This window comes from Ixodes scapularis, unplaced genomic scaffold (assembly GCF_016920785.2).
Source record: "Ixodes scapularis isolate PalLabHiFi unplaced genomic scaffold, ASM1692078v2 PGA_scaffold12__126_contigs__length_90152505, whole genome shotgun sequence".
Taxonomy (NCBI): domain Eukaryota; kingdom Metazoa; phylum Arthropoda; class Arachnida; order Ixodida; family Ixodidae; genus Ixodes; species Ixodes scapularis.
Window position 1 is genome coordinate 11545813 of NW_024609838.1, and position 18612 is coordinate 11564424.

At 42.2% G+C, this 18612-nt stretch overlaps 1 protein-coding gene across 1 annotated transcript; it reads right to left on the reverse strand.

Moving 5' to 3' along the window:
* Positions 1 to 481: 481 nt before the first annotated feature.
* On the reverse strand, positions 482 to 18262 carry LOC8035573 (vitellogenin-6). Its single transcript, XM_029970588.4, has 27 exons — positions 18031 to 18262; positions 16991 to 17011; positions 16387 to 16529; positions 15423 to 15557; positions 15131 to 15322; positions 14291 to 14476; positions 14054 to 14196; positions 13797 to 13980; positions 13033 to 13217; positions 11910 to 12078; positions 11599 to 11769; positions 10940 to 11140; positions 10642 to 10862; positions 10428 to 10534; positions 10053 to 10342; positions 9444 to 9564; positions 9103 to 9349; positions 7758 to 8046; positions 6760 to 6972; positions 6318 to 6602; positions 6097 to 6231; positions 5797 to 6024; positions 5427 to 5718; positions 4283 to 4440; positions 3363 to 3617; positions 2426 to 2609; positions 482 to 1111 (listed from the first exon to the last, which is right to left on the reverse strand). The coding sequence occupies exons 1-27, from the start codon at positions 18071 to 18073 to the stop codon at positions 828 to 830; spliced, it is 5082 nt and encodes a 1693-aa protein (XP_029826448.3). The 5' UTR covers positions 18074 to 18262; the 3' UTR covers positions 482 to 827.
* Between the last annotated feature and the right edge of the window lie 350 nt (positions 18263 to 18612).

Below are 18612 nucleotides of genomic sequence, written 5' to 3' on the forward strand. Positions count from 1 at the left end.
GAATATATCTTCATTATTATTGCAGTGTACCTTAAACCCTTCGCACTAAGGTTAACGCATCAAATCTTAATCTTGTTTGTTACAGGCTCATGAGCTCTTAATTTGTTTTGTACATGCTGGGAATGCATACGATGCCATCCTTTTGAGAGCCATGGCGTTTTTTGATAATGGCACTCATTTTTTACTGTAAGAAATGCATACGATGCCATCCTTTTGAGAGCCATGGCGTTTTTTGATAATGACACTCATTTTTTACTGTAAGTCATTTTACAGATGACTTACTTAAGTCATTTGAAAGTTTACTGTACCTCCGTACTCATGCAGACAACTTACAAATGAGCTAGAAATTAATATTTTGTCAATGGATACGTTTCTGTGAATTCAGGCATTTGCTTTCAAGCAAACAAACAATAAAAAACCTTCACAAGCCCGCTGTTGGTGGAGGCTTATGTAGGCTACAGAAATATTGTAGACCAAGAAGTGATTTTGACAAGTCAAGCTCTTGAGTATTTTATTTGTTTTTTTTCTCTCCGGGAATATGAAGTTTAAATGGCAGTGGCACATTCGCAGTCGGAAGAGAAACAATACATTGCTAAAAAAAAAGAGACGACACGACGTGGAGAACACGCATAAAGTGGTTAGACCGACACAAAAAAGAGGCAGACATATTGCCATGCCGTTAGTTTTTGAACCCCGACGCTCTTTGTTCTTGAACACTGCTACGATTATGTAGTCTATTTTGGCATCTTGCGATGAATCGTTCTTCTACTCTGGTCTCCTACTGGACTGGTAAATAAGTCGGGGGCAATTCACTGGAAGCCTCTCGCTCATGGCCTGTAGCAGCTCTCCGGGTGCTGAATGGTCATTTCCCGGTCCTGCCTCTTTCGGCGGAACATCGTGAGGGGTCTGATAGCGGCCTGCCCCAGGAGATCCTTGGTGGTGCTGTCCTTGGCCGGCAGGCAATGGAAGCCCATGTCAGTGGTCATCATGCGCGTCTCGATGCAAGATTCGGCGCACTTAGGGAGCGGTCTGATGGAGAAGCAGATTTGCCTGTTCCTGCCCTCGCCGACCTCCATGGTCTTGGTACGCATCAACGTGCAAGTGTCGCCAACTGCAAGTGACAAAATTATTCAGTAACGGCTTTGTAGATTTTGCAAGACAACACACGAACCGAAGCATTCATGTTTCGATAAATATTCATTCTCGTTAATAAGAAAACACCGTTACCACCAAGGTGTTTATATCAAGTTATCCCTCTCATTGATTGGAACTTTCTGAATTAGCAGATCACGTGGCTACATCAGCAATAAAGTTTAGTTGCGCCAGGTGCCATTTGCACCGAAGGGGCTGTGATTGGGCGTAATTAACCCTGCTCAGCCAAAAACAAACAGCTTGTTCCGATGATGGAGTCGAAACCATTGACGAAGACCTAAACTCCCTCATAGGTAGCCGTGAAAAGATGTCTTATGCGACTAGGGTTTCCTCCAGCATAAGAGCTGCCACAAATGCCATCCCTCCGCATTCCAAGACCGAAATGGCATCATTACCCCATTTCTGTACGAACAAGGGCCCATTGGATTGCCCTTTCTGAAATAAAAAACATATCATCGCTTGCCTTTTTTTTGTCTTTGTATTGACGTTCAAGAAAACAAGGTTCCACCTAATGCTTACTGCAACTCGACAGGTTGAGCAAGAAGCGGAACGTTAATTTTGTGGGCTTAGCCTATCTTGTAGTTTTATATTGCAACAAGCTATACAAGGAGTTGGGAACGAACGCGCTGACATGTATTTAAACGTAAAGTCGATCCAGGCTATACAGCCTACACTTTAACACAATATTTTCTATGTAACGTTCTTCAGTTACCGAAAAAGGCCAATATTAGTGCTTTACTTAAAAGTGAGGCGATACCGTTGAGTATTATCTTGAAAGATAAATCGCGGGTTCACAATGAGAGCCAGCCAAGCCACGCCACGTGCTGAGTAATTCCGGCACCTGAGAATCTTGGTTAAACAAGATTCTCAGGTTGATCTCGACTGACTGTCCCAGTTTGTTAGGAAGCAGCACATACTGAAACATTTCGAAAGTATATTCTTCCATTAAAAGAGAACTTGATGGCGCATCGGTATTTTTTTTTTTTTTTATTTAGTGGAAATAAATCGAGCGCTGGCTGTCCGGTTAGTACTTCTATGGCCATCGACAGCGTAAGGACTATCTAAGAAATAGGAAGCGTCTGCTCATGGCTTAAAGTCGCAGCGCCGACAATATTTCTTTAAAGTTTATGCAAAATATTTGCCCCGTCTTTGACCGAGGTCCCACTGTCGCAGCAATTGGCTCTCCAGAGTGCTTTGCGGGAAAGCCAACGCCCCAGATTTTCAGAGTGTATTAACAGGAAAAGAGAAAATGTAACAGCTCGGATTAACTTACTGGGGTATGTGCAGGGACTCCTGTTCTCGGGGGCGGTGCACTCTCCGGACGGTACGACGTAACTGTTTCCGAAGGACGTAGAGTTGTAGTGGAGGCACATGTCGGGGCCCATGAACTCGCGGAACTTGTTGAGGTTGTAGTCACCGCAAAGACCGCACACCTTGCCACGGTACATCGGGGCCACCTGGTTTCCGAAAAAAACAAAAAAAAAAATGCCACATTGAATACTTTGAAGAAAAAATAAAAATAAACTTGCCAGAGAATAGTAAGCATTCCGACCTTCGAGAATTGCAACAGGGTTATGGTGGATTGAAAAAGGAGTGCATGAGTGTTGTCGGGCTGTACGTAAACTTCAACGTTGACATGCGCGTTAGTGAAAGAAACTTAAAAACCAAACTGGACATCGAATGACACGTATTTCTTATTTTTAGATTTAAATTAAGTTGGCCTCAGGACTTCAATTGATTGATGCGAAGGGGCGTGTTTAAGAACAACACTCTGATTGGACCGTTAATCAACGACTCTTTGACAATACGAATTGGAAGAGGGACATTAAAAAAATGACGAAATGGCTGAATGCCACAAAGGAGATGGGGCTTGGGCACCCAAGCTTTTACTGTTTTTTTTTTCTTCCCGTTTTCTTTGCCAGCAGTTGCAACAAAGTACTATCATGACCATTAGACGCTGTTTATTTAAATGTGATGATTGCTATAATCTCAAATAAATCACATCATTTTTTTGTATGTTCTAGTTACCCCTAAATAAGATTCATAACGTAGATAAATTCATTAAAAGAGGGCTTTGCAATTGCAGGGTTTCTCCTTTTTTTTTCTTTATTTCATGTTTAGCAAACTGTTCAGAGTATATCATCTACGACCGGGTAATTTTGGTTACTCATCAATGTGGATATCAAGCTACGAGGCGCACGCTCCCTTACCTGAATGTAGATGCCCTTGCCGTCGTATGCGATGCGTATGCCAAAGACATCGGAGATTATTTTGTAGATGGGCTTCGAGCCGTACATCATGATGTTGAAGACCTCAATGTCACGCACGCCAGTGTTGACGAACTGGCGGAAGGGCTCTTCGGGAGTCACCGGAACCTTCTTTCCGTTGACGCGAACGATTGGGGTACCGTCGTCCGTGATTGGCATCATCTCGATCTTGAATGTGTCCATGAACATCCGCAGGGCCTAGACAAAACATGGCACACAACTGGTGTTCGATATCGTCGTGCATTTAATGGGTGAAGTCAGAATAGTAAGTAAGAAGACGAATGCCACTTCGCTTCTCAATGTAATTGTAAGTAATGTTTGGCGTCACTAACTCGCGCTTCTGCAGGTATTCTCCCCTCAATGCTCTGCACGTTATGTTTCTCTACTCATAATAGTACTTTTGAAAGGCCATGGTGTAAGTCTTATGCAAGCATGTTACGTTGTTTAGGTTTAATTTTATTCTTGCTGTCAGATAATAATGCGAATTTAATACCTTCAGTTTAAAAAGTAAATTTTCCAATTGAGTTTATCAATCTGCCTGGTTACAAGAACAAATCAAAGGTGTCATAGAACAGGTGCTGAGCACAAATGAGATTTTAGCCTAACCTTCTATAGGAACTGACAGCTTAGGAAACAAAGGACGCGGATTTTTTTATGATTTATGCTCACGCTCGCTGTTTCGTGATGCATTTTTTTGCGATCATATTGGCTAGTGCTCCAATTTTATTGGTTTCGAAGTGATAATGAAATGTTCAGGAATCGCCACGGCCAGTGTTTTTTAACCAATCAGTTACTAAACAATCTACGAGTGCTCGCAAGTTACAGGTACAAGTTACTCGCGACTAGTTTGATGTATGTCGTACCTTTGAGTACATGGGATTCCTTGTCGTTGCTCCCATAATCATGAAGTGCTCGTTAGGCGAGCAGTCCTTAGCGAGAACCTTGAAGCAGTTGGTGTCGGGAAGCATGAAGAAGACATCGTCGAAAGTCCTGATGGACGGACCTTGGACGTCGCAAACACCTGCCAAAATCGGTAGCAAGAAAATACAATTGGCAACGAACCAACTTTTGTGGATATTGCTGTCGACATGAGATGACACTATTTAATTCTAATAGCATAACTTTGTGTTGTTGTTTTTTTGTGTTTTTTTGTTACGGTCCTTGGGCATCCTTGGAGATGTAATGGACCAAGGTTTCACCTTCTTGACAAAGAATGAGGGTATAATGCGAAGACACATTGGTCAGTGATATTTTAAACATTATTACCAGGACGTGCACTTACAGATGACTGTTCAGTAAATATTAGATATCTGGTTATTAGCTTAAGACTGACCAAATATAGTTTTCAGATTCACTGCCAAAGTTACGTACTCCTTCCGCAAACCATGGCCAATCGCCGTGTCAGTGGTTCAGAGTGTCACAATGCGACTAACTACAAAATAAACTTCTGAACCTCTCGTGAGCAACTTCTCAGTACCAGCGCCTCCCTGATTCCACCGCCTTTTGTACATATAGTCATAAAATTAATATACAAAATTGGAAGTGAAAGTAGGTATCCAAAGCAGACAGCAAACACTTTAGTGTTTGCCACTTATACGAACATTTGACTATTTCAGCTTAATCAGCGCGTTGTGTATGTTTTATAAATTATTCACCAATTTGCTCACATCGCCACTTTAATTCGTTTTATTGTGGTTTTGCGAATAGTCACCTCCTTCTGAACTCAACCTTCTGTACAATATGCTGGGTAAAATCTGAAGAAGAGAACCGCCGCTTAAATTTTAGGGGGCCTCATTAGGAGCTCTAGAGGATATTATGGTATGCGGTAGATGTTGCATGCTAATGATTGCAAACACAATTTTATATTTCGAAATGAACTGAAAACTTAGGACACGCTCCACTTGTATTTTTCAATCTGGTCTCTATTTTGAGTGGACTTTATCGTTAAAAGCGGAGTATAAAATACGAAGAACTCTTAGTTCCACCGATTAAAAGACGCAAACTCACGGTGCCTGTACATTGAAGAGATCTCTTCGAGGTTGGTGTACTCGAAGAACGCGTACGTCCTCGGAGGGATGAACCACATGGGCACCGGCGCCTGCTTGTAGTGAATGTTCTCCTTGGTCAACATGAGGCGAACATCCATCACAGGCTCCCAGGTGCTCACATTCGCAATTATGTGCATCTTTCCTTCTGGGTTCATAATATTCATGTCTTCGATGTCGGCCAACCAGGGGAAGTACATGTGACGCATGTATCGGCGCATGTTCATCATGTACCACATGAATTCCTTTGACAGCTGCAAGCAACAAATATATATTTTAGAAACAACATTTTATACGTGCACCATAATTTTTTTTAAATATAATCTACTTACGTTTTCGTACTCGATGTCGGCGATGAATCGGTTCAGCTGACTGGCCATGAAGTAGTATTCGTCACAGTGGATGTTCCAGCCGATTCCGTTCCGCCTGTGCCTCATGCACTCCCTCCACAGAGGTCTGAGTGGGTTCTTCATGAACCTTCCAATGGGTTCTTCCATTTCGCGAGTTTCGATCATGTGCTTTTGCTCCTCGGTGTGCTCAAAGACTCCCTTCATACTGATCTAAAAGCGCATTGGACAGAATGTTGAATTAGAACCAAGGCGATTAAGAGGTTGTATCTAACGATGTTGTACCTTGTGGTCTGTCTTGCAGTCCTTGCCGAAGTTGAGGAGGAAGTTTGTGCCAACGGTTCCGTCAATCGGGATATCCGTTTCAGTAAATTTGTCGTGTTCGATGGGTGGGAACTTCATGCTGCCGTGGAAACATATCTAGAAATAGCATAGTATAGTTAGCGAGTTGATATATTTCATCTACTGCAGTGCAACTTTGCGAGCGGTCATTGGGTAATAGCTACCTTCATGTTGTCTGTCTCCCCCATCGTGAACGGCGTTCTATCGTAGAAGAAGTTGAGATGATGAGTCATCAGGTCCCTCGTTCTCGTGTACGCCATTTCTGAAACAATTTTTCTTTCCCTCTGCCCACGAAGGATCATTTCGAGGTCGATGACGCTTGTGTAGGATCTGGCTTCGTCGCGGATCGAGAATGACTCGTCTCCAATTTGGGCCGAGTGCTTCGAAGTGTATATCTTGTTGCCTCTTGTTTCCGGCATGAGCCACGACCATCCCATGTTGAACTCGATCTAAAAATATAAAGGTACGGAAAGAGCTCTTCAGTCTCTTAGGGCTCAGGGAACGGACCAGATAATGACAAAGAAGGCGGACACAGCTGGAAGTAACAGCTCAAAGGCATGTCTCCAACTAGCCCAAGCCTTCAGCTTCACAAGGTTCATAGCTAACCTCGTTGGTGATGTCTCGATTGGCCGGACTCATCATCATGGATATCTTTCTCGGGTGCCACATAGGGTTTTCGGTGACGTAGTAGAGCTTCTGACGGAAGTCATTGCTGTACCAGAACTTCTTCCAGGTCCCCCAGAAGTCCGGAGTTTCAAGGAAGTGGCCCGACATTTTGATGCCCATGCCGAACATGTCGTGGAAGTACTCCCTCTCGAACTGCAGAGAAACACAAATCCAGGTGTGTTCTTAAGATTAGTGAAGACACATACAACAAGCACGTCCCCTCCTTCCCGTAAACTCGCGAACGCTCACTACTGCGTAGGCATGGACTAATACAATATATCGACACAAAAACAAAAGAGTCAGTTCCTTGTGCATTTCTTTTACAAACTTCATCAAACACCTTTAAAGGGGCGTATATGTATCCAGTAAAAAATACTCAAACAAACACATGTATTAGAAGCTTAGATTAGTTTGAGCAGTTATAAATTGAAAACGGAAATGTTTTTTTTTTAATAACCACAGTTCAAAATACATTCTAGCAAGATTGATGACACTAACACGAAGGCTATTTTAAACCTCCAAAAAGCTGCGGAAAAAACGAGTGATGTGCATTTTTTTTATATTCACCATATTTAAATACATACTGTAGCCCTTCCTCCACATTACCACAGGGCAAATCTCGCCACTTATCGTGACGTGACGCAAGCTTTTGAATGTCCTTATTAAAGAAGGTTGCCGCCTCGGTTCCTAGTCATTCTATAACGCGTCAGCAAGATCGCCAGTCATCACAGACGTATGTATATATGCATGGATAAAACGTCATGAAGTTAGTGGGAGGGCAACCATTCATCCATCCTGATCGGTTAACAAGAACGCCTGCGGCGACAAATGGTCTTGTTACCACGAAATGCCGGAAATTAGACTGAAACGCTGACTTGACACAAGGTGTTGATAGAATCTATTTTTATCCGCGATTACCTTAATGCTTGCTAACCTACCATGTGAAGGTCCTCCTCCATGAAGATGTCAACCTTGGTTTCCTCGTGAATAACTGGAAGGGCATTCTCGAAGCTTTCGATGAAGCTAAAGGGCTTGAAGTCGTAATGGAAAATCTCGTGGGGCGACTGCGGGTGGGTCTTCATCCTGAATTTCCGGTCCACCATGTTCATGCCGGCATCGATATCGACAGGAATAGACATGGCTATGCGACTGTCGTATCCAACGCCGACGCTGATCTTCTCGAAGGGAACGAGGATGCTTGCTGTTTCGATTGTGTGGTGGTCGTACCTTTAATGGAGTAGGAACATAAAACAGGTTAAGGGGGGGGGGGGGGGGGCGCTTCGGATTAAACATCTCAATAACTGTAGATGCAGAAACAATTTATTTCAATTGTGTTGCTATTCATTATGAAACATGTTGAATATGTCACTGTTATCCTGATTAAAAAAGTAACAATCTGAAAAAAACGAGGGATTCCTCCATTTTGCATGATCTCCATGTGCTTATGAAATATAAAGTTCCGTTTTATTAAAGATGCTCCTCCTTTTCTAGGATCTAGTAAGATCACTGAGCATTAAACTGCATGATGTGTATTTGTATGCACCATGTGGTTGAATAATGTATATAGGTGATATTCTGTCAATACGCTTACTCTTGTACGTTTCGGTTTGTCATTTTATATTGGCTCAAAAGTATCCGTCACCAGCCGTTGGCTATGGATTCTGTTCGGCGTATGCCTTTTTATTTGTTTTTTTTTTGTTGAAAAATTTAAAAGAAAAATAAAGTTGTATTTTAGAGCTGCTTAACAACCTTTTCATGGTACAGAGGGGAAACGATTGAACCCGAACGCACGATTATCAATTCTCTACATTTTCGGCAGCTTTGTTCAACAAATGAAGGACTCTCATAAAACAGTGCTTGTGTTTCTGAATGTCTTCATTTAGAGACGGAATGACCCAGTGATACCCGTTTGCTTCTGACATTCAACAATGTGAAGAAACGTTAAAAAAAAAACAGTATGTCCTTTGCGAACTATAATCAACAATACGATTTTAGTCGTCCGCTACGCTAAATAAAAATCATGCATGAAGGATTTTATCCGTTAAATATTTTATCTATGCAATCTAGTCGACCTGGAGGCCTCAGCACAACACAAACAAGCAAGCGGCAATACATTTTCATTAAAAATAGTAAAATATTCCTTGTCACTACAAGGTGTTGTTAAACCCACATATGTTTATGCTGCTTTGAAACAAAAATAAAACAAAACTTTGATGACTCGTTAGAAGAGGCAGAAAATAAAATCATTTATGAAGTGATTGTACATCCAAAAAAGAGTCTTACATGAAGTGTCCGTTGATTTTAGTGGTAAACTCATCGATGGTACCGTCAGCTTCGTTTCCCTTCACATCAAACTTCATCTCCTTGTTTTTGTAGTACATGAACATTGGTTGCTTTCGTTCCAGGTAGAAAGGCAGACCGATCTCGGTGGGCAAGAACATCGACATGTCTCCGTCCATCATAAAGCTTCGGACCTGGAAGTCCTTAATATCTCCAACTATCTTCCTCAGAATTGACATTGGCCCTTTGTCTGCGAACAGAAAACAACAAACGCTCGTTTCCGTTACAAAGCCGAACATTTATCCGCTGTAAAATGGGTTATCTTAATCTGTCACTGTTCTCACCGCTAGTCATGATGGTATCAAACATCTCCTCGTCAAAGTTCAAGTTAATAAGTTCGTTGTTAAATGCCGTGACCCTGAGGGCTGCATATGGCTTGGGGTGGTTTCTTGTTTCAATGTGGAGCTGAAACAGACATGGGAATGCTCGCAACTTGTTCAACTTTAAATGACTACACATGAGAACTATTCAGCAACTGTAAATGCAGTATATTTACGTTAATATATTGAATTGCCTTAGAATACTTGAAGCACTAAAAAAATGTTATTTGATAACCTGTTCTGTATTTTGCAGTGTTTTCAATTCATTTATATGCTTGTCTTTAACTTTATTTATTGCGAGGACATTAGACAAGGGGACGACAAAGCAAAGAATTCGAATCACAAAACATCAGGCAGAGAACGGGTTGTCTGGAGAAAACACAATGTAAACAAAACTAGCGTAGAAACCTATTCATACACAAGCTATAAATAAAAAGAAGAAACACCTAAAAATGAAATATATCCCGAGTGTTAAGAGTTATTATTCAAAGTAAAACAAATACAGTCAGTTCATCTTCTTTTGCGATTATGATCACAGTCAATGTTGATATTTTTGTGGACTGCATTACTTACGTTCTGATCAATCTCCTTGACTTCCTTGTGGACGGCAATATCTCTGGTGGACCTACGACGGCCGAAGAAGTTCCAAAGGCTGCGACCTGGGCTGATGTCGCCTTTGACCTTAGGTCCAAACATCTTGTCAAGGATGGGCTCAAGGCCCCAGCTGTCAAACGACGCAGAGAACGTATCGTAGTTGAAGTTGTTCATGTAATCGTTCATCCTGATGTACATGCTGCGTGGCATGTAGCTGTCGTTGGCCATGATGTAAGAAAATACTGAGTAGCCTCCGTAGTCGAATTCGGCTGGAATAACCAAAGCTCACAGTTTGAGTCGACAGTCGAACACAGTTACTAATCATTATACGAGTATATAAGTCAATATTCTTACGTTCGTATCCGCCGTTGATAATCTTCTTGGAGTACGGCCATTCCTCCAGGTCCTTCAGTCTCTCGTGACCCTCGATGATAGGCATAACGTATTCAAGGTGCCGAGCACTGTGAAATCATTGCATAGTTAACATAGCACATGGCTGTAATCAATCCATGTCGTTTCGCTTATTTGGGAAGTTCTGAATTGCAACAAAGTAGAAAATACGTCGTACATTTCGAAGTAGCAGGGATAGTCCAGTTCAGCCATGTGCTTGAACGTCGACCAGACGTAGCTGATGACCTGCGTGTTAGGCTCAGTAGTTACGAGCTCGGCGGCGATGGACTTCAGCAGGGCCATGTCTGGGAAGGTTCTCATGAGGATTGTGAATGCGGCCAACCGAATCTCATGAGACTCGGTCCAGTTCCTGTAGATGGGCAGCACGATGTCTCGGACCTGGTAGACGCCAAGGTTGAAGCGAAATATATCATGAGCGTGGCTGGTTTGGATCGCATATTTTTCAGTTGTCTCACCTTCTCTGGATTATAAAAAGCCGCTTTTTCGAGCACCCAGATAGAGATCATCCGGATGTGAACTGGAAATTGGTCCATTTTGTCTTCCGCATATTTCTCCAGGAAAGGAAGTGCTTCCTTGAGACCGAAGTTGCCTGCGACTTTGATGTACATGATCCTCTCCTTTTCTTCCAGATTGCGCTCGTACTGGGGCACCAAGTACTGTAGCACGAGAAAGTGAAATGACAACAAATGCATCGCGTTAGGGTACATCGCGTCAAACAGTTCGAGTATGATTGATCGCAGATATTTGAAAACCTTGGGCGAAGGACACGATAATTTGCAAAAACATAGACCTGAACAAAGAAGTCTGCTTATCTGCTCACCACGCATTCTTTTCGTTAAAAATGTAGCAAGATTTCTTTAACCATTGTTTTTGTATAGTAGTAACCTTAAAGGGGCGAGCTTTCTGATAATTTTTTTATAAGCATAAAAGTTTATATTGTACGTCGAATCGTTTAAAATTAAAACACTTGTAAGTTCCTTCGTACAATTACTAGTCCTGTACTCTTATTGAAAAACGCGATATACGTAGGTTGTACTTAGACGTTTGTTTTTACGCTGTACAGTGGCCGCAAGTCTTCAGTAAAGGTACCGCAAGTCATTGCATTTAAACTCACGTTGAAGTACTTCGCAGCCATGGTGGGAGTGCAGATGGCATTCTCCTTTGCGTCGTTCCAGGTGTTGTGGTACTTGACAACGCAGGTTTGGTATATCATTGAGCTGAATGCCATAAGACATGCCGAGTGAATTTCGTGGTTGTCCCTAACGTGACTTCCTTCACAGAGGCGCTGCAAAATAGGGTAAACAATAAAAGTAAGAACATTAATGTTGTTCCTCTAAGCTGAAGCGTATGATGCAGGTAAACGTTACTACAAAACGCAAGTTTAAACGAGGCACAATGTGATGTAAGAAGGCAAGAATGACTAACGTAAAACTCGTCGAAGAGGATCTCGGAGGGTTCCCGAATGTGGAATGGCATGTTTCGGAGAATCTCAATCGACTCATCTTCGCTGATCTTTTTGCTTTGAATAAGGTACTTGGAGTACATGAAGGCTGGGTTTGTACCCGCGACGCTAAGCAGGTCCGCGAAGACTTCTCTGTATGAATAAAAAACAAACAAAGTCATTAAAGTAACTTCACAAACAAGACTGAAACAGGCAATTTTCTAAACGCACAAACGGTGGTCTGCCTGTCAAGGAAGCTATATAAAAAAAAAGAAACTAAAAAATTTAAAAAGCATCAGCGCCATATATAAAGAAACAATATGTTCTGGCAGAAGCTGAACAGAGTTACGTTATTGCGTTTATGGTTTCAGCTAAAGGCTCACCAGAAAAAAGGAAATAAAAAGGAAAAAAAAATTAAGCATTCAGAAGACCTGGTGACTAAAAGTACAAAAATAAATTGAGGTGCAATTTTTTTAAGTCTTATGAAGAAGTAGCGAGTTACGTTACTACGTTCCCCATTACTGTATTGAAAAATAAACGACTACGTTACTACATTAGCGAAAATGTAAGGGGTTACCGGTAACGCTGTTACTTGTAATGCGTTAGCGCTAACACTGACGAGAACATAGCTAAGAAGCCGCGCTCACAAAAGAACCAAAATTACGATTTAAAAAAAAAAAAAAAAACTCGGCGAACGATGGGGTTTCAACTATGTTTAGACAAAAACAAAGAGAGTTCTCGATGTGACACTGAGCATGATGTGTAATATGCTTACGTCATGACTCTCACATTGCAGTCTTAACTTTCTACGTGAAACTTGTTTTTGATCTCGTCAACTGCCAAGTTCCCTTTACGATCACAGTGGTAGGCTCTCTGAGTGCCTTCCGAGAAAGTAGAGGCACTGGCATGTTTGGGGTTACTAGTAGTGTTACTTGGAACAACGAGCTGCATTCATTATGCACCACATGAAGCATTTTGGTTTCTTGTTTCCCCCGGCCAGAACCCGGCAGCAGTTTCAACTAAAAGATCAGACCGTAAAATGGACCGCAGCGGCACAAACGGACGTGCATCTCTGTAAGGGTAATTTCTTAAAATAATATGGCGTACTTGTATTCTTCTGATCCGGGCTCGACGAAGCGATGGTAGAAGTCATCAATCTGCTGGTAGTCCAGAAGCACGAACGAGTAGATGATCTCCAGAAACTTGAGAGGGAGGCTGTCTTTTTGAATCGCGTGTTTTATCTCGTTGTCCTTGTAGTCGAAGTCCACCATGTTCCTGAAGAGCCTTCCAACCTGCGTGAAGGAAATCAAATTGCGATTTATTCTAAAAAAGTAAAGCTGGCCATCCTGCAGCAGCAGCTGCCCCTCAGCAGTAGTTTTATTTAAACTCTTTCGCAAGTTTTCTCTCTGAGAGCACCTAATCCAGCCAACAAGGCTTCTTCAGATTCGGGAAGGATCAAAACTTCTAATTCTTTCATCTGCCGTGTAAGATAAAGGTATCCTGCTATTACTTTTTTCAGGCCTTCCGAGGGTTGAACCGTTCATTTCTAAACTAATGACATGATTTAATTTTCTAAATAAGTTGTACGACGTCCTCCGACCTTAAAGAAAAATAACATGAATATATGTCTCCCATGAAAAACATCAATTTTGATGCGCGTATCTTTAGTCACTGATAGCTCAAAAAACGCAGGGTTTGACGCAATATGTTCATCCGTCTCGCTTCATGATTGGTTATTTTGGTTTTTTTATTGGCTAATTCAGTAATCTGACTGGCTGCGGAGGGATAATGAGATGATTGGGACTTGCCACGCCATCTGTTTCTTAAATTCTTGGGGCCGGTAGTGAGTGACAATCGATAGGACGACTCACCTCATCAACGTTGCCCCTGAGACCATAGGCGGCCACGAGTTGATGAGCGTGCTTGAGGTCGATCATTCTTCCTCCTTCGTTCATGTCCGTAAACATGTAGGAAAGTTTGTTGTATGTGATAATGTCCCCGGGCATTGTGATGTCGCTCCTGACGTCTCGGATTTCCATCAGGGTCATGGTACGGCTGTGCCGCAAACAGAAACGCGAATTGTTAAGAACAAATGTTCCGAAGCGTTTCCGGCTCCAGGAGGACTCACTTGAGAAGGATCCTGATGATGTTTCCGTTGGGCGTGTACGGCGTAAACATGATTTCTCCGTCGGCCATCATCTTCTCGATGATGAAGTTGTGCCTCGTTCCCTTGATATTGTAGTGGTAGGCCGCGTTGGACGTCACCGGAAACTGTTGGGCGTTGAAGATTGACGACGTTCACATTGGTGTACTCGAATCAAGCTGCTACTTAACTTTAAGAATAGATTCTACGGTAAATCCGCACCGATTTGTCACCCGGACAGTCGTTGCACTGGTAGCCGTGCTTGACTCCGAAGAAAATGTGGGGAGTGTTACGACAATGCTCGTAGTTCTTGACCTTTGTGACGTTGAGGACAGTCATGTATGGCATTTCAGGCCAGACAGTCTTCTGGATGTCGTACATCGTCTCGCACTCTCCATAAATTCCGTCCTGGTGTAAGAGTGCACGAAATCACACGTTAGATATCACACCTTTTGAAACGATTCCTTGATTTTTTTTAGCGGCCCGCACAACCCCGATTAATAAAAAGATGAAGACAAACAGTAAACCCTAAAAAGACGTTGACAGCCTTTTTGTGTTCTTTGTTTCATAGACAGCCACCGTTTATTTTTTCTACTAGCTAACCTTTATTTTAGGTGTGAGCAGACAGCGATTAATATGGTTACTGCAACGAAATTCTAGCGCCTATGATCTTGTCTAGATCTCAACCACGTTCTGGCCCCACCACGGAGACAACAATTTTCTGCTTAAAAGGACGACAAAAGATAATTTAAAACGAATAAACTGAATTTAATTACGTCACACTTCCGAAACAGCGCCTCTCCACTGAAGTACCGCGGCAGCTAAGTTGTGACACAACCTAGCCGTTCAAAATGTAAAAGTACCGCGGCAGCTAGGTTGTGACCTTCGCCACCAAGTGGCGAAGGTCACAACTTAGCCGTTCAAAATGTAATTAATCAAGTAAATTACATGTACACGTAAATATTGAAGTTGCTGGAAGCTTGTCTGCGGTCTAAATTTTTTGCATGTTAAGCAAAAATGAGGCTTACAAAAGTCGATAAATTCTGGGTGGGTTATGGGCACCTCATAAACGCGGTAGTTGGTTGGCAGTTCGTGTCCCATGCCGTATCCACGTTCCATGTCTCCGTAAAACCGTTCTTCCTTGGGCATGATCGGGTTCATGGCTTCAAGGTCCATGTTGAACACGCTGGCGATGGATTTCTTCATGTTAATGGACCACAGAGGCTCACCCCTTGTGATTTGGATGTTGCGGATCTGCAATGCGCATGTCACTTGTGAGTAATGTCCACGAGTATAACAGAGCTTTTTTGTGTGAGCTGTCAAAGAAATTATTACAGCCTGTCAAGAAACATACCTTGCCGTGATCGTAGCGAATCTTGAAGGGCTTGCTCATAAACTCGGTGAGTTCTTGGATGGTACGGTAGTTAAAGACGTGCTCATCGAAGTCCTCGACGTCCTTGTGGACTTTGTCGAACATCATGTCCATTGCCTAGGAATAAAAAAAAAAGGAGAGAAGCCTGTTAATTTGCAAAGTGTTCTACCGAGTTTGTGCATGTAAACATTTTATCTTCTTTTCACATTGAAGCTATGTTGCAGGTAAAAGGTATTAAGGAAAATGCACAAAATATAAAATTTAATTTTGGGGCTATAGCCAGGTATGAGTTTCTTTTAACTGGATAACTCTTCTTGTATTAATACAGACGTATCAACCCTTCGATTTCACGACAATGAGTTTTTATAAGACACCATGCCTAAAACTTGAAGATAAAATGTGGTCGGTACTTTAAATGCAAATCTAGCTTGAGACAAATATCGAATGAGTGGAAGAAAAAAAAAAGATCTTTCATACACTCCTGTTTTAATATCTCAACTACCTAGGCTGAGCATAAAAATTACAACCATTGAACATCTCTTTTTTTTAGAACTGCATTTGAAACTTTACCAGGAGTAAGTGCAGACAAAAACACTGGCAGTTTTTCCTGTGTATGCTGACGAAACTCTTGTACACCCGCTGGAAATGTGAAGGTGAACACCTTACCTGGTTTCTTGCCTGTTTTACGGCTTGTTAAAACTATATTAACTCTCAAAGTCTTAAATGATACGTGGCTTGGGGTCTAAACTTAGCGTTCTAGCCCTCTCCTGGAACAGATCTTGTTCCAAAACTTGCAGGAGCGCCGAAAACAAGAAGAAGGCTGTTCACCTTCATATCGCTCACGGGTATACCTGGAGTTAATTTACAGGAACCATTTTTGTCAATAAGAAAAATCCCTGAAGAGTTTAGGCAAAGTTAGCTGTTATAGTCTAATTTGAGCACGTACCTTGATGATCATGTAGTCTTTCCTGGGCTGGACGAGCAGCTTGCACCTGAAGACGACGCCGGACACCTGCTGCTCCATCTTGGGCATGTGCGTGTGCAGGTGCCCGTAGTACTCGTACATGTACTCCCGACCATTCTCGTATCCTGCTCGTTTAAATGGATGAACAAGGCCGACTTTAATGCCACATCCTTTGAATCTTACTCGTAGACCACGTCAGCTAGATAAAGTTTCGAATTCTTTTTGGCGTCCATTCGCTTGCCATTCTGGATTTAGAGACTGTCTCTTGCATATCAGCGCTACAGTGTGTCGAGAAGATATCTTCAGGATTCTAACGCATGTATTTATATAACTGTACATCAGGTATTAAAGGACACCGAAAGTATGAGACGTCATCAAAAGTGACTATTCTGAGTGGAAACGGCCGCTCATATGTGGCATCAGAAGGTTTTTGGAATCAAATCTCGTCGACTTATATCGTCATGCATCAATATGGGACCATTTAGCACTACCCCATGGGCAAGACAGATGTAATCGCTGACGTGCTTTAAAGATTTTCGTTCTCTTTTAAGTCAGGTTGAACGAATGGAAAATTGTGTCCACTTACCGTTGGCGTACGTGAAGGTCACTGGAAGAAGAAGACATAGGATTCAAATAAAGACGGGCAATTCAATAAGTTGCGTATGTAGACATGTGAGGGAAATATACTTTGAATGACAAGTCATTGTTTCCTCAAGATAATACATATTATCTACCTTTTTTGTAATGTGGCGCATTTGTCTAATGATGTAAAAAGTGCGTCATTTAATTTCTTTTGTTCCTAAGATACAAGACATATATCGCTCGTATGATACTTCTTAATAAACAAAACAGGTGACAGAAGGGCCATCATAAGTTTCTTATACTTAGGGCCGATATCTCGCCATGTAGTTTCCTGGATTCTGAACGAAAATCAAACAGGTCACCCGCTGCCAGGCTATGTCTCTATTTTCCTATCTAACTCATAATAATGTACATCCAAACTATTTGTTTGTTTTACTCACATAACTGGGTGTCTGTGGTAACGCTCGACCACATTTCGCGCCTAGTAAAGGCGCGAAATTAAAAACGCGGATTGAAACTCCAAAGTGCAATTTTTGTTTTGTTTTTATTCTCGCAATGGCTCTTTCTTTTTTTTTTTTAAACAAATAAAAACTTCACAAAAACATAATTACCATTTGGCGAGAAAACGACGTAAAGTTCATTTAAGGTAGCAGAATTCTAAGACATTATCAAATTAAGCGATATTGTACTTTCAATTAATGTATATTTTTACGCTCGATTAAAGTTCGAGCCATCCCGCGATAGAGAAATATTTGTAGCATCTACTAAAATGTTTTAAAAAGTCCAGCGATAATACATATAACGATTGAATTCTCGCATATTTGTTCGCGAACTAAACCAAAGCATTAGGTTAACAAGAGAGGACGAAAAAAAAATGAAGATTGTAAAAGTGAAAGTGTAAACTGCGATTACTCTGGAGGCCCGATAAATTTAATTTAATAAATAATAACCACAATGACTGCCTACTAAAGTCAAAACTCAAAACACAGGGGCTAAAAAGTGGACTTCTAAGCCAGCCGACCGATTCCCCAAGAAGACACTCACCGACTGTGGCCACAAGGGCCGCGAATCCCAAAAGTAGCCTCATCGCTGTGAAGCTCGTGCGGAGCTAAGACTCCGTCTAACCTGACCCGGTCTTCGACAGTCGAATTTATTATGGGCGCCAGAGAGCCCACGTGACCCAACGCCAACCAATCACGAGGCCGGCCATCGGAAGACCGGATAAGATGCCGCCACTCTTTTACGGTAGGTCCTCCTGGGCCGATAACGAAGACGTGGTCTGGACATGGTCGGTACTCCAGCGGGACCGTCGTCCTCCGGATAAGAAACGATTGTGTGCCGTTAGTGTAATGCCAACCGTGAATATGTTTGTCCTGCCTCCATTTGTTATTCAAAAGCTTTCTCTCCGGCGTCCCGTGCAAAAAAGTGCGCACTCGAGGTCGACGAACGAAACCGTGGAAGCGACGATAAGTTCGCGCCACCTTCTTGGAGCCCGAGCGACGGGTGGCCTTTGCTCTACTCTTCTCCGATCGCGGGACTTTTTTTTTTTTTTTCGTGTTTTAATTTTTATGATTTTGAGTTATTCAAGATTTTCGCGAGACCCAGCTTTGCCCTTCTAGGCCTGCT

Coding starts and splice junctions, on each gene's coding strand:
- LOC8035573 (XM_029970588.4), bottom strand. CDS start 18,073: ATGAGGCTACTTTTGGGATTCGCGGCCCTTGTGGCCACAGTCG. Junction 11,141..11,598: donor TGGCTGCGAAGTACTTCAAC/GTGAGTTTAAAT, acceptor CTCGTGCTACAG/TACTTGGTGCCCCAGTACGA. Junction 10,343..10,427: donor TATCAACGGCGGATACGAAC/GTAAGAATATTG, acceptor TGGTTATTCCAG/CCGAATTCGACTACGGAGGC.